Source organism: Ctenopharyngodon idella, chromosome 9 (genome assembly GCF_019924925.1).
Source record: "Ctenopharyngodon idella isolate HZGC_01 chromosome 9, HZGC01, whole genome shotgun sequence".
Classification (NCBI taxonomy): domain Eukaryota; kingdom Metazoa; phylum Chordata; class Actinopteri; order Cypriniformes; family Xenocyprididae; genus Ctenopharyngodon; species Ctenopharyngodon idella.
In genome coordinates, this window is record NC_067228.1 from 10,550,441 (window position 1) to 10,575,685 (window position 25,245).

The 25,245-nt window shown below is 36.7% G+C and overlaps 1 protein-coding gene across 2 annotated transcripts; it reads right to left on the reverse strand.

Moving 5' to 3' along the window:
• tbx15 (T-box transcription factor 15) lies at positions 1-23,654 on the reverse strand. 2 transcript variants are annotated; one of them, XM_051905612.1, is made up of 8 exons: positions 23,136-23,654; positions 18,591-18,798; positions 15,786-15,887; positions 12,221-12,392; positions 7,905-8,072; positions 6,874-6,938; positions 5,628-5,725; positions 1-1,795 (listed from the first exon to the last, which is right to left on the reverse strand). In XM_051905612.1, the coding sequence occupies exons 1-8, from the start codon at positions 23,335-23,337 to the stop codon at positions 960-962; spliced, it is 1,851 nt and encodes a 616-aa protein (XP_051761572.1). In that variant the 5' UTR covers positions 23,338-23,654; the 3' UTR covers positions 1-959. The 2 variants fall into 2 exon arrangements, with proteins under 2 accessions (XP_051761572.1, XP_051761573.1); XM_051905613.1 differs by lacking the exon at positions 23,136-23,654 and adding an exon at positions 22,103-22,282.
• Between the last annotated feature and the right edge of the window lie 1,591 nt (positions 23,655-25,245).

Below are 25,245 nucleotides of genomic sequence, written 5' to 3' on the forward strand. Positions count from 1 at the left end.
TCTTATAATATGTTTATTTAATGAGCTTTATGTGCTTGGCACTTGTATTTACAGTCTTAAAAGCCTAAAACAACATTTGTTCATTCCTCCCACACTTGTTTTAATTCAACATACACTGGCCATATAATTGCTTAGCATTTAAATATATTCATTTACAAACACTCCAAAGCATATACCTTAATTACCTTGTCTTCCTATGGTTTTTACCCACACAACAATTTAAAACCTATGTGCTTTACGTGCATTCACTATTGTTTATATGTTTATGTTCCACTCAGGATATGGTTAAGCCATTTCCAAACCAATAGGCAAAGGTTCAGCATTTCAGTAACAGATTGTCAGAAACACACAGACACCCTGTTATTACAGGAGGATTTAACTTTGCCATCCTGAGAGAGTCAGTCAGTTTCCAACATTGTATCGCAACCTCTATGACAAGCATTGTATATTATCAACAACAAAAACATCATACTGACAACATTTATTCGTCACAGTTTTGAGGATATGTTTTGTTCTGGCTGATGTCTCTGTTGATGTGGGCCATTATTGCGGTTATTATTGCACCAAATATGAATCCTCAACAGAATCCATCTTCTAAAAATCGGACCTCATTTGATTTAGTTCAATTTTTGCACATTGTTGAGGACGGCAGGTCAGAAACAACAACAGTCGAGTCATTTTTAGCTTGTATATCCAATGGCTTTGATGGCATATTAAGTAAGAGATGAACACAAGTAACACTTCAACTCCATTTTAGTTTGATGAGTGATAAGGCAATGAGATGACAATAAGTCCACATTGAACAGCTGGTGTCAATGTCACAATGGCGAAATGCTCACATCAATGTATCAGACATTTTGAATAATAAAACTCTGAAAACCCTGTAACGCTGAGCAAAAAACTGCAGCAGCTGTTCGTGTTTTTATCTGTTTTTGGTTTATTTTACTTTTCCAAGCGCTTCAAACCATGTGCATGGACATCTGTGAAGAGGAGCCATACTGGCGGCCGTCACAGCTGCTGGCCCCCTGTTGGCTGCCGGCGGGGTTGCCGATCATGTGCATACTGTCCATGCCGCTGTTGGACAGGTATTGGCGTTCAGCAAATGCTCCAGCAGAGGAGGAAGAGCACAGTAAACCACCCTGAGGCTTCTCTGGGCTGGCAGCCAGGCGCGGTGATGCCGGGAAGTTGTATCCGTACAGGTTGTAGGGATTGTGAAGGGAAAAAGCATTGTATGTGCTCTGCTGCACGTGATGATGGCTCCCAGAGAACATATGGGCGGAGGACGAGGATGAGCCGGATGAAGCTGATGACCCAGAGGCGGAGCTCGCCCCTGCCTGCATGACGTACTGCAGCTGGGATGCGGGAAAAGAGGCCAGCTGACTTCCATACGCATCCATCTTACCCCCGCCGCTGCCACCGCTGCCGTTACCAGCAGCCAATGAGGCATGAGCCCCTCCCTGCATTCCTGCAGCGATGAGAGAGGAAGTCCTCTGAGGCAAGAAGGAATCGGAGGCCTGGGTGGAGGTTACAGTGCCTCCTGTGGTCTGGAGGCGGCCGTAGGAGCCGTCAGCCAGTCCTCCGTAGCCCTGCAGGGCGGCCATGTTGCTTCTAGCACATGCGGGGTACTCGGACAAGCCCAGGTTACATAGCTGGCTCTCCCTGCAGCCCACATTGAAGGTGTTGGGTGCCAGATGGAAAGTAGGAGGGGAACAGGAAGGGGAGAGAAGGTGTGTCGCACCGGAGGGAGATGGAGTGCCAGTGCTGGAGGTAGTGGGAGAGGTGCCAGTGCTCCCTCCTGAAAAACACAGTCAGCAAACATTCAGAAACATCCAAACCCCAAAGACACACTGTGGATACACGTTCCTATGCATGAAGAATAAGTACACACTCAAGAGGAGAACGGCGAGACAGAGCCAGCTCTGAAAACACACACACTGTCCAACAATCACACTGAGAGCATATCTCTTATTTCATCCCATGGACCACGAGCAGTCACTGTGGCTCCTTAGGGTGAGCATTTCATCTGGTTACAAGAGAGGCCTGTTCAAGCCTGGCAACAAGTGCCACAAATTAACCCATAATGGAGCGCTCATCTCCACAGTGCTATTCTACATAACAAAAATCATTCTTTAAAAGTTGCTGAGATTTCTTGAAGGGATAGTTCACCCAAAAATGGAAATTCTGTCATTATTTACTCACCCTCATGTCGTTCCATACCTGTATGACTTCCTTTATTCTGTGGAACACAAAAGAAGATATTTTGAATTTGAAATGTCAGTTGTTTTGTCCAGGTGTTTTGGACTACACTGACTTTCATTGTATGGACAGAAACAGTTCTTTAAAATATCCTCTTTTGTGTTCCACAGAATAAAGAAAGTCATGCAGATTTGGAAAAACATGAGGGTGAGTAAATAATGATGAATTAATTGATGAATTTTCATTTTTAGTTTTAACTATTTTTTATAGTTAAAACTGTAAACCCCAGATCATTCTAAAAACTGAACTAACATAACCCGAGTTAGCTTTCTTCTTTGCAGATTTACGTTGTCAGTATGATTGATTGGATGAACACAGTATGCAGCCTGTTTAAATAACAGCTTGTCTCGCTCTTGCATTTGGGCTCATATATGCCTGATTGTGCCATTCAGTTTGACCTCAATAGGTCTTTCAGACCATGAATATAACAATAAAACACTCCTCTTTACTCCAACAAACACATTTTTCCATCATTTTCCACCTTTTTGATTTTTCCTTCAAACACTGAAACAAAAGACAATGTGTAAAAGTTTATGATTGATTGATTGTTGCTAAACAACTGGCCATTACATTCTAACACATCATACATCTGGCACCGAAATGCACACACTGTGTGAGAAGTTGCTTTAGGGTTAAAAGCGGGGTTTAAAGAGACAATCACCAGAGGGAAGGCGCAGTGTGAAAATCCCATTACATGTCTTGTCAGCTAAAACCATCTCAGGGATACTGTGACAAATGTTGATCTCAAATGTGGCTTGAGTTTGAGAATATGCATGTCTGTTCAACAGCACACTGGCCGTTTTCTCTCAGTATGACATGCAGCATTTGGGCATATGTTCATAGAGGGGGAAAAATTCACTGGCACATATGCACAGTGAATAAGTCAAACACATGGAACTGAATGATAGCAGTGGGATATCTACCACATATTTCTTTATTAATGAGAAATTGGCCAGCACTCAATTTGTTGTTTTGAAAATGGTATATGGCTCAGAACGGGAAAGAAACTAAATAATTCAGAACTCTCTTGGCTGAGGCTTGGGCCAGCTCCATATGCGTTCGATAATACAGCTGAGTCGAGTTCTGGTTCGCTCGACGTGGTTCTGTTCTGTTGGCTGAGGGAAAGGAGACCTCGCGGTGATGTCATGTTTTTCCCCTGTTGTCAGGCTGGGGTGAGAGAGGCTTCAGCGGTGCTTTCGAGAACAACTAATTACTCCAATAGATCTGCATGTACTTCTTGAGGGCAGTCGGTTTGGGCTGAGGGGTGGGGGCGGAGGGAGAGAACACGACGTTTTGTCAGCCGTGCGAGAACTTTAATTAACATTTAATCTGTTTCGAGAAGTTTGTGATGACAAACAGATGTCTACTCAGACAAAATACCATGCTCACATTACTCTGACCTTATGACGAGAGAAAAAAATAGTTACATCAACATTTGATCATCTGGGCCATAACTTGCTATGAGTAAGAGACTGAGCTATAGAGATGATTTTAGCAATCGGACAACTGTAAGAGCAAAATTCACTTTCAAAAAAGACGTTTACTTTTGAGTAATTAAAGGGTTAGTTCACCCAAAAATAAAAATTCTGTCATTAATTACTCACCCTCATGTCGTTCCACACCCGTAAGACCTTCGTTCATCTTCGGAACACAAATTAAGATATTTTTAATAAAAAAAATAAATCAGTGAATCAGTGGTTCGGAGTGTGTATCAAACTGCCAAAGTCATGTGATTTCAGTAAACAAGGCTTCGTTACGTTGTAAGTGTTTTGAAATTTCAATGGTTCACCACTGGGGGGCGTGACTTTGGCAGTTTGATACACACTCCGAACCACTGATTCGAAACAAAAGATTCGTAAAGCTTGAAGCTTCATGAAGCAGTGTTTTGAAATCGCCCATCACTAGATATTGTTGAATAAAGTCGTTATTTTGTTTTTTTGGCGCACAAAAAGTATTCTTGTCGCGTCATAACATTAAGGTTGAACCACTGTAGTCACATGAACTGTTTTAAATATGTCTTTAGTAGCTTTCTGGGCATCTGAAAGTGTTTAATTATCTTGCTGGCAATGGCCTTCCTGAGCCATCGGATTTTATCAAAAATATCTTAATTTGTGTTCAGAAGATGAATGAAGGTCTTACGGGTATGGAACGACATGAGGGTGAGTAATTAATGACAGAATTTTCATTTTTGGGTGAACTAACCCTTTAAACCCGTCAATATTAATTCACCCTTCTGACATTTCAAGCTTCAAAATAAACACAGAAGTACCTTAAAAGTACATTAAAAGTGGTCAAAACACCTTGTGGGCTATATTTCAAGTCTTCTGAAGTCATACAATAGCTATGTGTGAGAAACAGACTGAAATTTGTTGTTATTCACTGAATCAATATAGTCGCTTTTCCACTGTTGGGCCAAACCTTTCTCATTGCTTAACTGCTCCATTCCCTGCTGATCTGGCCCAGCTGGTATAGATATGGTTTCATTTTCCATTGTGTGAGGCTGATAACTGACTTCTTTGGAATGTAATACAAATGAGTCAGTTGTTACATTGGTAACCGTTTACAGACAATATGAGATGTAAAAAGCAACCGCGTTATGTAGGACAATCAGATATTTCTTTTAATATTTCTTTTATTATTAATTTGTGTTTACATCGCTCAAACAGTGAGTCAGCTACAGAGGAACTAGCAGCCAGGCAACAGACAAGTGACCAATCCTGAGTTGTGACGTCACTACACGCATTCTACCATCACTGTTTAGCACAGTTAGCAAACCGTACCAAGAATTCCAGGCAAAAACGGTTTGTAATCATGCTGTGCCATACCAGGCTCAAATGGAAACATAATTGGAACCGTTCCTTACCATTCTTTGAACCGTTCGGCCCAGCGGTGGAAAAGTGGCTAATGAGTTGAACTGGAGAACTAGATCAGTTTGATTAGTGAACAGATTGAAAAAGATCAGATTGATAATTATCTACAAATCGCTAGTTATGAATATTTAAATTTATATAAATATTTTTTAAAATAATGAATGCATTTTGGTCTCTTTTTCATATAAAGCTATAATATGGTTTTAGGGAGAACTGTTCTTTTAAGGGTCTGAGGAAGTGAAATAACATTTGATCTGTTGAACAGGCATATAGACAACCTCTCTCTTGGACACAAAAACCCAAGATTGTCCAACTTGTCCCACCCATTGCAGAGCTCCCTACAAGCTTACAGTCATTCATAAATCCTCTGTGGTATGTGATTATTGTGGCCACACAGTAACTTTAAAAATGATTTATGAAGCAATATTTTGAAATCCAAAGCCTCTGTTATTTAAGTAGGCATGTTATAAACATCTCCAGTCACAGGGACCATGCACATACCTTGCTGTTTCTGCATGTTCGTAAAGTCCTCAAATGTCAGCGTCCTCACTGGAGGTCTCCAGAAAGCATACGTCTCCATTATTGCCTCCAACCCAGTCCTGCACAAGGGATAGTGACAGAGAAAGCCGGAAGAAGAGATGTGAAATGGCAGAGAAAACAGGTGAGACGGTCAGATTATGCACATGAGAAAAAAGGGAGAAAAAGAGAGGGGGAGTTTGAGGAAACTAGAGCCCGTAAAAAGGAGTAGGTTTTTACTGTGCACATAAATCTTGGTGATGTTTCATCTCTGCTCTGTACATGGCTCCCCTTCCTGTGTGATTTACTCTTCTTTGCAGAGCTCCCTGCATCAGCCCTCGCCGTGCCGCTTAACAGGCAGTAATTCTCTACTCCTTTCTGCTCGTTAATGAGACGTTCTAATGACTGGCTGAGACTGAATCCAAATACTGCTCAACAAATGACAGATTTTTCCCATTAATATCACAAATAAGAATTTACATTAAAATATTGATTTATATTTTGGTTAAGCAGAATTGATTCCACCGATCATCAAAAGTTAACATTACAACTTAATCTGCAGAGTGTAAACCAGGATGAGAAAGATTCAGTGCATAAATGGAACTGTGGTTACTTTGTGAAAGAGTTTTGTTATATACAATATATATATATATATATATATATATATATATATATGTATATATATATATAAATCTTACTCCTGGATAATCTTTTCATCTCTATTTTTCTGCAATGAAAATCTAATGCTAGTTCATAAATCAGGCGGTCTATTGTTTGAAAAATGAAAAAAGATGTCTCAAATATCTGTGGCGATAATACTCTCCAGATGGAAGTGTGCTTTCATGTGCTGAGGGTCTGTCTCAGACTTTCTCGCAGTATTCTGACTCGCATCTTATAGAGACGGAGCAGTGAAGTGCATGGAAATACAGCGAGAGGGAAAGAAAGGCGAGTGAAAGGGTGGGCGAGATTGAGGGAAGGGAGTTAAAAAAGCGAGAAAAGGAAAGAGAGGCATTTTTCTTTCCGCTGCCCTCAATCAGATCGCTTTATCACAGATTGACCAGGTTTTCTTGGCAGCTGAACGAGGGAGTGATTTTAATGTAGCAGGACGTGGGATTAGGAGGGATTCTCCTGGGGTTCATATCCATATGAAAGGCCACTGCCGAGATATGTGTGTATTTGCACACACAGCATGGACAATACAGAGCAAGGGTAAGACTTCCTGAAAATCTACCTGTTTCTCCCTGAGTCCCGGAATCCTTTGGCAAATGGGTTGCGGTCGATCTTTAGACGGGTAATCTGTTATAAGAGAAGAAGTCCAAAACAGACTCATTTAATAATATTTTGACATATTCAGACACTTCAAACACATATTCATCAAAGCAATTTAATAATAAACATAACAAAAAGGCTTTTTTCAATGTTTTGTTTTTGAAACTGATGCGTAATATGGTTTTATTTTGGGATGCACAAAATATTGGCACTATATTGGTTCCTGGTCGAAATTAGAGATTTTTTTAATTTATCAGTATGTGAATATTATTGGAATATTTTATATATGTGAACCTGGACCACAAAACCAGTCATAAGTAGCATGGGTATATTTGTAACAATAGCCAACAATACATTGTATGGGTCAAAATTATCGATTTTTCTTTTATGCCAAAATTCATTCGAATATTAAGTAAAGATCATGTTCCATGAAGATATTTTGTAAATTTCCTACCTTAAATATATCAAAAATGTATTTTTGTAAGTAATATGCATTGCTAAGGACTTCGTTTGGACAACTTTAAAGGTGATTTTCTTAATATTTTGATTTTTTTGCACCGTCAGATTCCAGATTTTCAAATAGTTGTATCTCAGCCAAATATTGTCCTATCCTAACAAATTATGGATATGGTTTTGTGGTCCAGGGTCATATATAATATTGTATTTATATTTTTACACTCACTTAAGGTTAATCTTTAAAAACACTAACATTTTAATATTAACATTGTTAAACGTAATCAAAATGAATTTCCATTTTTCATACTAAAAATCATACTAAATTAACTTGTATAATATAAAACAATTGATTTTAGATTTGTCATTTAGACAAAACAGTATAGAATTTTAATATCGAACATAATAATAATTATTGGCAAGAATTTTAATTTTTATTTTAATGCATCTCTAGTTGTCAAGTTGTATTATGCCAATTAAGACCTGAACTATGCATTTCATAGCCACAGTGGTGCTGTACACTGACAGTCAGTAATGGACCTGTTGGTTCTGGTAGGCTGTGACCGTAGTGAACACAGTCTCTGGGAAGCTGAATGTCTTAACTCCTTCCCCAGTAGGAACAGGTTTAGTTGGAGAAAGCTCGCTGCTGAAGTCTTTCCGGATCACGTGGACACGGGGCTGATACTTGTGCATCGAGTGCAGGATGATCTAGAAATAAAGAGAGTTATATCATCAACTACACTGCCACAACCACAAGAGCGCACTTGCACAGCTGTATGGATTAAATGTCTGTGGCATAATGAGGCTGTGAATATCAAAGCTGCCTGGACCAATATGAGAACATGCTGTATCACAGTGTGTACACATGTTGATGAGATATGAATCAGGGCAGCTCGAGGGTGAGTATCTCACACCGATGTGTTGGCGTCAGAGCATGGAGGCTGTAGCCTTCCCTCCGGCCCTTGGTCTGTTTCTAATTACTCCCAGTGTCAGTGTGCGTCTCCTGGGTCCACCGCAACCGAGGAGGTCAGGCAAGAGAAGAGAGGCCTTTGCAAAACAGCTTGATGACAGTAAATTTAATATTCCAGCTCCCCCATTCCTATCCAATCCAAATGCACAGCCCAGGAGAGCCCGATGCTGCCCAAGGCCAGACAACACCAGCTCAATGAAGACCGACTGCATAGAGGAAGTGTTCAAAGCACACTGCTGTAATTCCACAGATCGGAGATATTCAGGATTGAGAATATTGCCTGGGGCCTAAAAAGAATTTACAGGTGATATCTGAGCACAAAAAATTAAACATTATGAGTTAAAGTATGTTTCAAAAGATGTGTATATAAAAAAAAAGAAGCTTATACCAAAATCTAAAATACATTTATTTCATACTAACTACTTCAAATCCATTAACATATTTATTGACATATCACGTAAGACTTCATGATATAAAATTATAAATAAACTATATTTGGAGTATTTCTTTATTGCACAATGCACATTTCTTAATATTACACCTAAAATGTGTTTTGAGGTCACTATTAATAAGGATTGTATGATCTTTGTATAATATCAGTCTTTAAATGCAAGATATTTAAGTGTACCTAAAGTATACTTGCAATACTTCCACTTTAGCACAATCAAATATACTTAAGTATATCTTTAGTTGGACCTCAGCACTACTTCTGCACATTTAAAGTGCATTAATACAAAATTAGCTGTTCCAATTCAGCAGACTTTAAGTATACCAGTTTAGTATACCAAAAGTACAATTGCAGGGTATTTTATTAAGCATTTAAATACATTTTAGTATATTTCTTTTCACTAGGGCATATATTTACATATATATATTTACACACACCATTTAGATAGTGTGTGTGTGTGATTATGTATATATATATATATTCATTCTGAAAGTATAAGTTTCAAAAGTTATGTACATATATATATATATATATATATATATATACACACATATACATACATGCATACATACACAAACACACACACATATATATTATATATATATATATATATATATATATATATAAATTAATTCTGATATTGAAGTAGAGGATGCACCTTATTCTACACCAGTAATATTTAAATCCACTTTGCGATGAAACTGCAATCGAAATGATTTTTGGTCAGGAGGAGGAACGTGAGGTTCATATATTCCATGGCGGCGCGGTCCCACACAGGACGTTCCAGGGTTAACTTCAATTCCGGCCCTCGCTCGCCCTCCAGGCGAACAAAAAATAAAGTCTCTTTTTACGAGTTTGTGGTATAAGAAAAGTCCCCTCTCCTCTTCCTGAAAAAACACCAGCCTGCTGCAGTTGTAACACCCATATGTTATTACATTTGTCAGAATACTCAAGTGATAGCATCAGTGACTCGAGTCAAAACAGCCCCATATGCAGAGGAGATGCCAGTAGAGCGGCGAACTGTGCAGACGTGGCCTAAGGCAACTATTCTACCCACATCAACCCTGCATCTAAAATACTGATACACTGTATCTTTTGGTAAGGAATACGCAGCCTGTCAGGTGCAATTATTCTATACTTCCTTTCCGTGCTCTGACTTTACAACACCATTATACTGCTCATGGGCAGATGCATACGTCGGCTACATAATTGATCACATGAATCAAAACAATGTTATTGATCTGGTTCAAGAAAAATAAATAATAGATATAAATAGATAAAATAATGCGCTTTATTTATTTAAATCAGCACTTTATTTATTCTTCGGGGGAAACGGGGGTTGTTATCCATCAACTAATGTATGTTATGAATACAGTGATGTGGATGAGCAGCTGTATGCAACTCAAAAACATACATTTAATGTGCAGATATTGCATTTGTTGTAGTATGATGAGTTGATGGCTTTAATAATCATATGCATGGGTCAGTAAGATTTTTAAGTAGCCTATATTATGCACATCAAGGCTACATTTATTTGATCAAATGTTGTAAGGAATACGCAGCCTGTCAGGTGCAATTATTCTATACTTCCTTTCCGTGCTCTGACTTTACAACACCATTATACTGCTCATGGGCAGATGCATACGTCGGCTACATAAATGATCACATGAATCAAAACAATGTTATTGATCTGGTTCAAGAAAAATAAATAATAGATATAAATAGATAAAATAATGCGCTTTATTTATTTAAATCAGCACTTTATTTATGTTAACTTTAACAAACTTTCTGTTTGTTTTTTGTTAAAAATTTGCTATTGATTGTATAGAAAGCTATGAGGGCGACATCTCGCACACACAGATTTTTCAAAACAGGATTTTCTAACTAATGCACTCTTACAGATGTGTCCAGCTAACATCACGACACATAACTCAATGGGGCAACCAACACAACAGCACAAATACAAATAACGCAATAAACATTAAATTATTAATTAGTGAGAATTATTTATGCTACAGTGCATGATGGGAACTAGCCATCACATCTGGTTATGACCAACAAAAAGTGAATTAATGTAATCTCAATAAAATTGGATTAAGTAAATTTTCATTTTACACATTTAAACTGTTTGCTCATTCCAAAATTACTAATATTGTTTTAATACACACGCAGGGTTCTCTTGGACCCCAAACACAATCAATCTCAAAACAGGAAACATTCAAACAAAACATGAGGGCTAAGCCTTTAAAACCATACTGAGCAACTTAAGCACATTTTTCTTGTGGGTCTCATTATTCTGGATAGAGTTGGATATATCACCTCATTTCTCAAAGTCACTGTCACTGCAATGATACATAACCAAGACAACCTAAGAAAACATGCTGGGGATGAGTGTCATCTGATGGTCTGATAATAAAATCATTCCTGTGCACTCACTGCCTCAGGACAATGCCACAGACCAGAGCCAGGCACAACACAGTGCGAAACAGTGAGAAAAGACGCACTGGACACAAAAACCAAAAGATCTGGAGGACATACCTGAAAACAATTCATATATGTTGGGGGGAGGGGTGAATACATTTCCAAACAATAGCATGCGCTTACATTTCATTTGTATTCAGCTGTTGTTCAGCAGAGTCGCATGGGGAATATCAGTCAAGTACATTCAAATCATTCTTTTTCCAGTTTTGCCAGTTCTTCAGAGACTACACTGAATAATGGTTTTCTTGCTTGAGAGAATATACAGATGTCTTCGGGGGAAACGGGGGTTGTTATCCATCAACTAATGTATGTTATGAATACAGTGATGTGGATGAGCAGCTGTATGCAACTCAAAAACATACATTTAATGTGCAGATATTGCATTTGTTGTAGTATGATGAGTTGATGGCTTTAATAATCATATGCATGGGTCAGTAAGATTTTTAAGTAGCCTATATTATGCACATCAAGGCTACATTTATTTGATCAAATGTTGTGAAATATTATTACAGTTTTCTATTTGAATATATTTTAAGATGTAATTTATTCCTGTGATGACAAAGCTGAATTTTCAGCATCATTACTCCAGTCTTGGGTGTCACATGATCCTTCAGAAATCATTCTAATATGCTGCTTTGATGCTTAAGAAACATTTTTTATCAATGTTGAAAACTGTTGTGCTGCTTAATATTATTCTGGAACCATGATAATTTCTTTCATAATTCTTTAATAAATAGAAAGTTAAACAGAACAGCATTTTTTTTAAACGGATGTCTTAATAAATGTCTTTACCGTCACATTTGATCAATTTAATGCGCACTTGCTGAAGAGAAGTATTAATTTCTTTTTTTTTTTTTTTTCTTCCAAATCTTTTGAACGGTAGTATGTAACATATAAACACTGACATCATTCATTACCTGACATCATTACATTAACAGTAATCAAATGTGCACTCACATGGCCTTGATCATCCAGCTCATTGTTGGTGAGCTTGAGTTTGTCAAAGCTGACCACTTGTCTCATCCAGGTGTCTCCTGAAGCCAGTGAATCCGGGTGGATATAAACTCTGGGTGGCACTGGGGAATCTGCGTTTCCCGCCACCATCCACTTTGAGCTGTGATACACATACCTGCAAAAATACATGCATAACATGATACTCTGTTTATGAGTCAGTGATAATAATACCAAAAATTACTCATGTGCTCTCACATCCAAATTCTGATTGTTCAAAATACTTCTAACAGACCATACAAATTCAAGATGAACATAATATCCTATTGAACCTGATTTGGACTGAAAATAATAACCTGTACTAAATGGTATGTAAAAGTATGTTAACATTAACATAATTAATGGAAAGCATTAAAAAGATACATGTGTTTTTAGGCATTCCTAAAGTGTTGTTTGCAGGGCATTCCCTCAGCTGGATGCCTTTAGTTCTGGCCATGCAGTTGAAAGTGCTTAACTGCGACGCCTCTGCCAAAGGCATCACCCAGCTCTAAAATATGGACAAAACTCTCATTTGGCCCCTTATTGTTATTGCTTGGCAGCATTAAACATCCTCTATGTCTGTCTTATTCTCTCCCAAAGCACCCCACTACTACAGACATGAACACACATGCACGCCACGCACATTCACAGGCATTAATCGGTTAGATCTAAAGTTATATTAATAAAGGGCATATATATTTGTACAAAAACGTGTGCTTTAACACAAACACTAACACGTTGTCTGTCCCTCGCACACATACGCATATAAAGCCAGGCGTTTTTGTAATTTCCTGTTTGGAGTGCTGTTTAGGGTTATGCTCTATGTAGCAGGGAAAGTGTTAAAGCAAAGGGAAACCTAAGACCAAAAAGGACTGGAAATTTGATTAGCCCTCTTTCATCTTTCATAAATCTGCCATCTGGCACTAGCACAATCAATAAAGATCCAACTTTATGTGACACCTTTTTGGACAGATGGTGGAGCGACTGCCCATTAGAGTCCAGCAATATTTAACACATGCAGTACACTGTACACATGCAGAAGGCAGCATTTACATAGATTTAGATGATGGGGGGAAAAAAGCAAAAATGGCTTTATTATTAATGTAAGGACCCTTCAGTAAAGTACAGAAACAAAATAACAGGGTTAAAAACTAGCCTACGCATACAATACCATTTTTTCTAGTAGTTTATTATCAGTGTTGGGGGTTAAGTAACTTGAGTTACGTAATCAGATTACTTTTTCAATTTACAACAAAATATCTAAGTTACTTTTTCAAATAAGTTACTTTTTCACATTTATTGGCTGACAGCTCTCCTGTCCCCATGTTGAGAGAAATGAAGTGCAGAGGTGTTGTGTGTGCTGTGTGAACATGATGGCTTATTGTAGTTCTAGACTAAATGTGAACATGCATTTACTCATCTCACTTGCACAAAAACATTCAGTATTCCTCAAAATGAATAAAAACTGTGAAATGCAATCTTAGAATTTTACACAAACATGTAATAATTAACTATATTAAATTACACAAATATACTTTATGTATTAATCTCACTTTATTAACCAATGTCTTTGATGCTGACCCTTAATAATCTAATTCAACCATACTAATAAGCAAAAATTACTTTAGATTAAATTTAGAAATAAGAGTGTTGAACTTCCTTCTCCAGTATCCTATTCTTCTTCAATCCAGAATGGCAGCACAGCTGAAAGGTTTGTTTGAGCTGCGCCCTCTATTGTACAGGTGTAAATTTGCATTTCCTTCAGCCTGAGGCTTATTCATTTCACTTTAGGTGTGAAAGGGCCTTAACATTTGCCAAAAATAGAACTTTTTTTGTTGTTATTAAAAAACAAAAAAGCAAGCCCAGCCCAAGTGAGAAAAAGTAACGCAAAAGTGACGTAACGCATTACTTCTCATAAAAAGTAATTAAGTAACGCAATTAGTTACTTTTTTAGGGAGTAACGCAATATTGTAATGCATTACTTTTAAAAGTAATTTTCCCCAACACTGTTATATGCCTGTGCTTTCTCATACACACAACACAGCAGCAAAGAGATCAAGTCATATATTGGGTTACTTTACTGACAGAGTAAGTGATACTCTGAAGTGTGGACCAGAGCATGTGCTCTGCGTTTACATCAAGTTAAGTCTGCACCATGTGCGTTTATTGTGTGTATTAGTATGCATATATAAAATAAGAGGACAGGCATGAATGAAGTAGACAGCTGTACAAAGGAAAAAAATAAAGAAGACAAACAGGCCAGCACCTACGATTAACATAGGATATTTGTGAATAATTTAGCTAGAGAGAGCCTCCGTCAAGGATCCGAAAACCTGGGCCGCTTCGCATTTTCCTACTTCTTCTCTCAAACATAAGCCATACCAAATGCCCACATTAAAGAGTAAAGTAATTCAAGTTACATGTAAAGAAAGATTTAACAAGTCTAATATAAACTCTATGTCCCTTAAAAAGGGCAGTGCGCCTAAGTAAAGTGAGTAAATTCCAATAAAGCCTGCGTTTCCAGACCCGAGCCCTCGAGACACATGAGGCATTCCAGTGACAGCTCTTTGCTCCGTTTGCAAAGCCTTGTGGTAAATTCCCCAGCCAGGAAGAAAATCCTATTTAATTTTACAAGATCTTTTGGCTTCTAAAATCCTCCATGATATTTGGGGGCTCTAAATGGCTCTCTTCAAGGCCGGTCCTCGAATGGCTGTGGTTTTATTTTCAGTAAATGATTACATTAAGTTTAATTGAACTGGAAGATTATTGTGTTGTCCACTTAAGTGTCAAAATGTAATTAACATAGTAACATCCACAATGTTCAGCATCGTTTATTTTAAAATAAAAAAAAAAAACCCTTTCTAAAGAATAAAATACATAAAATGAGAAAATATTGGGTTTTGCTCTATTAATTGTAGACATGTAAAGTCTTGAAAAACATTTTATCTAACATATCTGTCTCCTTTTGCCTCTAATCAATGTCCTGATTTCAGTTGTTTCAGTACTGCTCTCAGAGATCAGTTTGTGGGACTAAAGCATGAACACAGCTCAAATAGTTTCACTGAATATAAACAAAAATCAGATGCGTTTATGAAAACAAGGAGATCTAACCTAGTGTATGCTGATCATTATGCCTCTATTATTTACTGTTAAATAAAAATTGACTTAATTTGGGAAGACTTAACAAACTTGTAATGAAACACGGCACATGTAATTATGGAAAGGACAAGTGCACTACAAGCCGTACATGCAGGCTTTAGTTGTATTCAAGTAAAGCTTGTCTGTAAGCATGTGTGATGGAAAGTTGTCATGGTGAGAGCAAAATCACAGGGACACACTACACCACCTTCGATGCTGATACGGCAACTCTGTCAGGGTTGCCGTCAGCATTGCATATTCATGTAAATCTCCAACTCCATTTCAAGAGGGCTCAATTTTCCAGTTTACAGACAAATATCCAGTCAAATTTGTCATTTTCCTCTTTACTCATTGCATTCTAACAGAGCTTCACACTCTCTGCAGTTGTGCTTACCTGTATCTCTTGTTGTCCACTGGTACAATGTCCATGGCAATGTAATACTGCTGATGTGGATCCAGTCCAACGATTTTAACTCTCATAGCAGGGAACATTCTCCTGAAACAGAAAATAATTAATATTATTGCATGTGTTCATCGAACAATTGCATTAACTGTGATGCCACTGACAAATAAAAAAATAAAAAAATAGTGAAATAAAAAAAAAAACTGATAAACAAAGTTAGTGTAAATAAGACAGGAAATGAATTAAATGACTAAAAAAAAAATAGCATGTGTTTCAGTCATGTCTATTATATTGAAATATACCACTGTCTGACACCAACAAAAGCATAAAACAATAATAATTATTTTAATCATTCTTATCTTTGAAAGTATCAAGTCTCACTGAGCATTGGCAAATAATAGGATTCAGATTGGTAAATTAAAAATATGTCTAAAATAAAGAACAGCAGACAAATGAAAGAACTCAGAAATGTCTATAAAAAGTTCAAACAAACTAAACTGAACAAAGGGACCATGTCTAAAAAGACATTTTTGGCTAATTCCTCATTTTACACTTCAAAAGCAACTTCTTTGTCTTTTCATTTTAACGTCATAAATCTCTTAGTTCATAATGAGAGAAAAGTGTCTGGTCGCTCACTTCCACCCCCTACACCTCGAAATTTATAGGGTTATTATTAGCACGGGCATAAAATACACGGGGCTATTCATGAAGTCGTGTTACACGCGTTCATATCAGAGTAATTATTATTTCAGGCTCCATTTTTGACTAAACATACAAACGAGGAGCCTATAGTAGGCAATAACATGTTAAATAGTTTGGACACGAGTTACTTTGTTTGATAAAGGGTTCTTCTGGTACAAACAAGATTGTTTACTGTTTCAACGAAAAATGCTACACTCGGGATTAGCAGTGCAAAGCATCAGAAGAAAGGGTCTATTGATGATGAAAAAAACAGTGTAGGCCCAAGCAATATATCAAAAGTTATTGGGTGAGAAATATTCAGTAGTTTAACAAACCTTTATTATGCTATAGATTCTAAAAAAAAATGTTAGAAATTTTTTTAGTGTTGTTTTTTTTCTTTAGGCTATCTTAATTAGCATATACGTTGTCGTTACCGAAACACATTAAAACGATTTATTCTCCGTAAATTAGGCACACACACAAAAAAAAAAACAAAAAAAAAACACGATTTTTACACAATTATGCAAAAAAAAATTAAAATAAGAAGTCTAATAATTTGTCATTGGCATTATGGGTTCGTTTAACGAGGTCAATTTTTTTCTTACTTGTGTAGCTAAGCCACAACATAGAGTTCTATTAATAAACTCTACTTTACAGCTTTCCAGTGCAGTCAGGAAGTATTCTTAAGTACAAGTTTACCCTGTGTTTTAAAACAAGGAATTACACCAATAAATGGAGACATGTTATCATGTTGGTTTGATCGTAAAGTGTAAAAATGGCACGGAAATACCTGGCAATCCCCCCGAGAACAAAGGGGCGAAAGGTCTTACTGTGAACTGTGCAGGTTAAGTTATATGCTCGGTTTGGGCTGTAATTGACGCTCAAAAGAGGAAGAAAACGAAAAACATATTTCAAATATATTAATTAGAAACAGTTGTTGTTGTGCCGTTTGCCTACCGTTATAGGGTTGACTAAGTAGTGGAATAGCCCCGTAGCTCGCCATGTATAGGTTGTGGTTTGTGATTTGTGACTGCTGCCCCCATGTGTAACACATTAGCGCCCCAAAACAGTGTTTTCATGTTTTCAGTCCCCGCGCGCGGTCACATCCCTTTGCCAAACAATGGTATTTTACCTTGAGCTTATTTGCGCGTGCGTGTGTCAAAACAGAAAAAAGAGAGTAGTGTTTGTAGGCCTATGACAGATGTCCGAGATGATAAAAAGAGAATTTTAATAAATAAAATGATTATAATTGAAATGTAATCGTTTTAAAATCGTTAAAATCATTTTTGAATTTTTTTAGAAGCAACTGAAAAATACGTCAAGACGTTTATTTACTTCTTTTAATGAACTTAAAAATGTCAAGCTGTGTAGGCCTAACCATCAAGTAAAATTATTTAAATACTTTCCTTGCATGTTGAAACCACGTGAGTGCACACAACTTCAATGTAGGCTATATTTTCAAACTTTTTTATCAAGATAAAAAAGCCTTTCCTTTTAAAGTGTAAAATGAAGAATTAGCCAAAAATATCATGACTTTTTAAAACATAATGAAATCTTTAACTCATTTTAAAAAAAAAAAATGTAAAAACATGTAATTAAATATAATAATAATAATAATAATAAACTTAATGACCCTTTTGTTTCATGGTTTTCTTTTGGCTCATGGCATCGCTTGCTGCATGTTGGTTACGCCACACTGATTTTAGTCTTTTTATTTTTCATAATATTTAAAAAAAAAATAGTAATTGACTGCCTATTTTAAAAAGAAATACTAATAAAATATTATGCAAAACAATTTTCCCAACAATTCTGCCAAGAATTTCAGTCTGTTAATAAGAGTTTTTTTTTCTATATTACAAACTTTAAATTCAGAATCTGAAAACATGTTACTCACAGAAGAGAAGGTATAAGTAGTTCCATTTATATCGTATTTTAATGTACAAAAGTCAAAACTACAAAAGGGATTATAGGCCTATCTCTAAATTTGGTTACATATGAATAAAATATAGTCATATTTAAAAAAAAAAAATAATAATGCTGGCTATTGTCTGGTCCAATATGTTGAAATTCTAACATGAGATAAATTCGATATTTTACATTTCATAAAAGGTTTACCTTCCTGCTTTTGTGATGATCATTTCTGTACCAATGTCGTGGAAGCGTTTCCAAAGGTCAGCGCACTGCAGCTCCACCTGGATCTCCTCCATAGAGGCTGAGGGTGAAGGGTCGCAGGCGGCAGGGGTCAGGTCCGCCGGGGAGCCGAACGAGCAGGACGTCCTCTCCGCCAGACCCTCGCCGTCAGAGCCCGGACTGGCCTCCGAATCTACAGCGAGCAAATAAAATCATTATAAACGCCAGCAGCAGAAAGGAGGCCTCGAGAGGCTTGTTTACAATATTGAGCGGTAGAACCAGGTCACCTGCAGCCGTAAAGGATAACGACTTGGATTCACTCAGACCATCATGGCCTGCGGCCTTTGAATGTTAAATTAAAAATATACAGCGAAAATAAAATAAAGTGGAAAATCTGATTCAGCACATTGGCTGCAGAATATTTCTTTTTGTTTTCTGAAAATACATCGTATGATGATTTTGGACACGCGTGGGGTTAAACCAACTGACTAAAGACATTTTCCCCAGTGACAGATCTATAGGCCTATTCTAAATAATAATAATTATAATAATAATCAAGGAACGAACAGAAGATAGTTTATTCAAAATTAGATTTATGAGCGAAATTCCCGATAAAGTAAAAGTTATTTCGATGCGCAAGATATTTATGCCCACGTTCTTTGCTGTTTAGCCTAATGTTTTGGAGGAAAAGCTGCCAGTCTTACGCAGAATCTAAATTAGCTAGTCTAACTTAAGCATTTAAAATGGTTAGCATTAGCACTACCACATCAAAAAGCGTGCACTTAAAAAAAAAAAACTCATTTGAATTACCAAATGTGCGCGCACGTTAGTGATAGTTTAAAGATAAACGAAAAGCAGAGAAATTCAGGCCTTAACTCTGATGCAAAGCAAAATATGTGAGTGTGAATGAGTTAAACAGAAAATTCACAAGAAATCCATGTATTATGTTTTAGGCTAATTATTTACAGATTTTATTATTGACGTGCTTACGCAACCTAAGGCTTTTTGAAATGAGGTGGATTGCTTTGGCTGTACATTTCATGCAAATGAGGCTGTGCAACCGTAAGCTGCAGAGAGACTGGCCAGCAGCCCGGGCCAAACCGCCATCACCCCGTGCACAGAACCCTCTGAGGCCACGGGGAAGAGGTTAGAGAGCCCCAGAGCCCGAGTCAGGAGGAGTCAGACTTTTCATCAACCTCATGAGAGATTCAATCAGCGTAATTACAGTAATGAACCCCATCGTCTCTTTCATGCGATCTCTCAGGCATGTCCTCAACTCCATCCAAACCAGTCAATGTGCTGTCGTTCCTGAGCTGCTGTCTGTCAATGAGCCATTCCTCAGGACTAATACCCTCTGCCAGAATTACGTACAACATAACACAACAAACTGTAGACTAGCTACCAGCGTCAGCTTCACACAAACGATAACCGGTAAGACAGATAACAAAGCTTCACCTTAACCTGGACATGATAACACTGCTGACAAATCAGTCAACAGTCATCAGTCAGTTTAATTAGGTTACTCCGAATAATTTAAGTGTTCTGTAGCCTAATTATGATGACTAGTGAATGCGTAAAATGGAATGGAAACGACACTAAAGTCTCTGAGATGACGCAAGGAAATACAAAAACATAATTTAGTATTATAGCATACTAATATTAGCAGATTCATATTTTCTTCTGCCCGTTGATAACGCAGCACTCCACTTTCACATAAAAAATTCACTGTGTCTTCTTTTATAGACTTGACTTACTTGTGAATGACCTAATTTTTTTTCTTGGGACAGAGGCGAACTAAGCATGAAATTGCAGAGTAACCCAATCCATCAGGAACAGAACCACCTGTTTCTGCTGGACTTCATTCAGTCTCATGTAAGAAGGAGGTAATAAAAATAAAGATTAAGACTCCTTTTAAATGTCGTCTTTCATTTTTACTTTGTCTCTCTGGGAATTATGCAAGCGAAGGGTGAAAAAAAAATGTTTGAATGACATCGAACGTCATTTAGAACAGCTGACAATGGCAGACTTTAGCAATATTCATTATGCTATTTATTGAAGAATGTCAAGAGTTTTTGAAGTACTGAACCAAACAGAATGCAAATCATCCAAGATTTTGACATTAAAACCAATTAACTGCACAATGGTCCAAGCTGAAAGTAGTTTTCATTAAATATTATAGACGTTTAACTTTTAATATTTAGTTGATATCACACACAAGATCCTCTCTTCGTTTTACCTATATGATTCATGAAAGGAAATATCGCGTTATTTTATTTGTTTATTTATTTATTGCAAACGTTGTCTTTGGTTGTGAAAAGCAGAATAAGCAAGGTAGGTTAAACTCATAACATCACATTAATTTTTCAATGATGTGCTAATTAGAAAGCCTAATATATATCTAAAATATGATGTGAAAATATATAAGGGTAGCATAAATCTATATCAAAACAGATCGTAATAAAAAACAAAAACAAACATGAAATCCAAAATGTGACCAAGATGGAAACAGCTAAAGCACGTACGGTAAAATAATTATTTGGTGTAAAAAAAACCTGATTGGTTAATTATATCTTTAAAATTATATTTCTAATTGATAACGCTTTATTAAAAACATAAAAGCTTGTTGTTGATTCGCGCCTTAGGCGAACTGCTCCACTAACAAGTCTTCACTCCAATGTCTAAAAAGATTTTGAAATGCATAAAAACGTATTTTTTCCTCTGTAATTAAATCAAGATGGATTCTTCCTGGAACTGTAGATATTGTTGTTCAAATACGTAGAAATGTTGCCATTTGTGTTCACTTGAAACTGACTCAAATACAGAATCATGTCTTCCGTGTCTGTTTAGGACATCAGCTTGGAACAGATGAGAAATTCATCTGTATGCATGCGCGTGGGCAAGATAATATCAAGACCAATGTATTTAGATGAACTGAAATTATTGTGCCACGTAATTAAATTAAACAATCTATTGCTGTCCTTATTATAATCCGCGTTGTATCACAGCTGAACCAAGGCCTATTCCCATTGGTCGTGTAGCAACAAAGATGTTCTATTCTATTCATGAACTCTCTGGTTAAATAAGTACATGAAGCGCAGTTAAGTTAGAGAGAAAATGCTTTAAATATGTTATATCATTTGAATCTGAATGAAAAAAATAATAAAAAATTACCATGTACAATGTACATGCCATTATATTATAGGTCCATGCTTAAAGGTATAAGCAAACGCATGTTTTGGAATTTCCGTGTAATGTGCATCAATGGTTTACAATTCGACATGAAATAAATAATGTTTAATTCTTGTTGCGTTAATTGACAACATTTTTTAAATAGAATTCAATCCGTTATGGACACGTGCAGGCCTTCCGTGACCTGTTGACCTGAACGCGTAATCTAATAGAAATCAAGTTCATCTTAAAAACAACAACAACAACAAAACCTACAAAAAAGCTGTCTGACAGTTTAATAAAATGAAAATTATATGGATGCTACTCACCTGTTGCAATTGTTTTCTTCCTCTGAAATAAAGCTGCTCTTTTTGTTTCAGTATAGCCTAACTAACTTTTGTTTGTGCCCACCATTATTTTTAAAATGTGGAGAACAGTCATATTTATCCGGCGTCAATATCAGAATATGTACAGAATGATCAGTCAGCAGCCTGTTGTGCGGAACTTAATGGTCTGCCTAATGGCAAATGTTCCTGAAGCGAGACTAATGAAGTGATGACTAACGTTGCAACAGTTGAACTACAGCGATGAAACCGAGAAACACACACACACACACACACACACACACACACACAGTTACAGTACGTGCATGAGCGCCTGCTCGCGTGAACTCACAATAAGAGCACTTATCTTTTGAGACGACCTGGAGACGGGTTAGTATGTACAAACTGACATCTACAGGGAGTAGTGTTAAACTCTACGTTCATTTTTCCAATTAATTTGTATAATATATATTCTTCTGTTAATAAAACATAAGCCTTAATAAAACATAAGACCGTGATTTGACAATTGTTAGGCCCTCGTGGATACACCGTCTCTCATTTACTTCTTAGTCTGAATTAAAACACCAATCCTTTTCTTAATCGGAAAAAATCACAAGTTACAAAAGTTCTATTCTAGACTCCAATTTTGTAGTTTAAAATAATAAAAGCAGTGGTATTTCTACACTGTTGTATTCATTTGTCTAGTATGAATTACTGTTCTAGAGACTTTCTTTTGGATTGGTAAAATTTCCCTGACAGAAACAACGTCATATTTAACTATTTTGTGCAAAGTAATTTAAGAAAACACGATTATCTGTTGTTTCGTTATAAAACATTTAAAATGCTATTATAAAAAAATATCGCTTTGTAGAATTAAAGTGATGTTTGGGCCAAATGCATTGGCCTGTAATTAGGCTATATGAAACATTTTAGTCCAGTGCAAAACGTTAGTTTGTAAATGCGGTCAAGAGTTATAGCTATGGTATGTTTACGTAGTGCATGGCAATTCAGTTTGCCATGTCATCATTCATTCACTAACCCGGATCAATATCCAGACAATTAGCAGGGTCCTCGCCGTCTCCCAATTGTCCGTTGCTCGCGAGGCTCTCCATAGACAGCTCCAGTTCCTTTTCTTCCCAGCCCCGGAGCTTCCGCTTCTTGTTTGTCCCGATCAGGGCTTCAACCGAAAAGGCGTGCGCTCGTGAACTCAGCGCTGCAGCGGATCGTCTCCTGTCACTCATCTCTCCCACTGCAAATCCAACGGAGGACAAATAGAAACTCCGTCCGGGCGGCAGGCGCAGGAATGCCGCACGCGCAAAATGTTTATATCGGGTGGATTTAGGTCTCCGCTGACGACGGTAATCCAAACCCAAGTCTAATTTATGCCCTTTAAAAGCTTCAAAATAAAAGAACCCATTCCCAACGAAGAGGCTTTGGCTGAATACCTTTTCCGAGAAGATAGTTTGTTAATATATCTCGATGTTTTGCGTCTCCGTCCAACTTCTCTACGTCTCTTTTTCTGTCGTTGAGTCCTCTCTGATTGATATTCACTTCTGGAAAACTTTTTTTCGAAGCGTTAAGGGCAACCCTCTTACTGTTTGTCAAACCCAGCGCCACCAATGGGAAACGCAGGAAGGGAAAGAGCCAAAATATGTTGTCCAATGAAAGAGGAGGGAAATAAGCATGGTGGAGAAACTCTGAGCTGGAATTTGGAGATGGCCATCTTACAGTGAATTAACCTCAATCGATTTAACAAGCAGATAAATGTTCTGAAAACGTTTGTTTTTGTTCCATTAGCGAATGGAAAAATCATTACTTTCTTTTTGTAGTAAATTAAGTCTACAATAAATAATTTTAACAAGATTTCTTTCTAAAGTTTTTGTCATTCGTCCGGGTGGGTCATCGTGAAATGTCTTGTTGATTAAGTAACCTATTTGACCTTTAAAATGTTAGGTTGCTTATTATTAAAAGAAATTAGTCAGCATAAAATTATCTTTTTCTTTCTTTTGTCAGTGACATGTCTATTTAATCTTGATTGCATGTGGATGCACTTCATTCGATTATTCACTAAGATTAATGTTAAACTTGATAAATACCACATAGTAGAAGACTGGTCTCATAGATTTCCTCTGAAGTTTAGGCCTTAGACTCCGCGAAATATTGTTTTTTTTTTTTTTTTATAAATACAGATTTCATCTCCTGCTGTTCATAATCAAATATCATCACAGTGCGTAGCTTAAATGTTCCACACAGCACCAACACCTTACCTTCATAGTGCAAAAACAAAATGCGATCAAGGCTATGGCACGTTAAAATGACAGTTTAAATTAAAAAAAAAAAGCTTGGCTACATTAAATCATGCTTTTTATTGTTCTCATGTTTAACGTTTTCATCAAGATTGTTCCAAACAATTACATTACATTATTAAAATTAAATATTACTCTTATTGATAAGTGTTCAAAGAATAATACATGCATTAACGTGTAGCTTAGGCTATTTATGTTTTGCTTACAAAAAAAAAAAAGAATAAATAATTAAAGCTTTACAGCCGGCAAGTAGCCAAATAATAAAATTAAAATAATAATAATAATAAAATAAACGAGAAATTAGTAATGAACTAAAGTCGTTGGATAAATAAAAATAAATAGATAAACTCGAAACAAATTCAATAAATAGTCTAAATAAAATTAAATTTCACATTAAGACGGATATAGAAGAAATAGATACATTTAGAAAGGCTAAATAAACTTACAAAAAGACTCACAAAGTTTATGATTCTTTACCGCTATGCATACTAGCGGTAAAGAATCATAAACTTTAAGAGTCTTTTTCCTATAGCAAATTACGCAGGTAACTTTCTACATGCACAACATCATTGACATTTAACTGCGAATTTATTTGATCAAAACAGATAGACAGCACATAGACCGCGCTGCATCCAAATGAATTGCTAATTTACACTGTATTACATGAATAGCTAATTTACACTTTAACCCTAAGATCCAGCTGCCTGTACGATGTTACTTCGAAACAAACCGGTTCAACTGTTTCATTTTAAACAATAGCAATTAGGCTGACGGGTGTGGATAGGATCCGGTAATATCATGGCGTTGATAAATGGTTATTTCCGTGCGTTATTCTGAATACTA

What these genes read in the sequence shown, in the direction of transcription:
- tbx15 (XM_051905612.1), bottom strand. Translation starts at nt 23,337, where the DNA reads ATGAGTGACAGGAGACGATCCGCTGCAGCGCTGAGTTCACGAGCGCAC. An exon ending in AGCTGGATGATCAAGGCCAT is followed by an intron (nt 8,073 to 12,220) that starts GTGAGTGCACAT and finishes CTTTATTTCTAG; the next exon opens with ATCATCCTGCACTCGATGCA. An exon ending in CAGCCTACCAGAACCAACAG is followed by an intron (nt 6,939 to 7,904) that starts GTCCATTACTGA and finishes CTCTTATAACAG; the next exon opens with ATTACCCGTCTAAAGATCGA.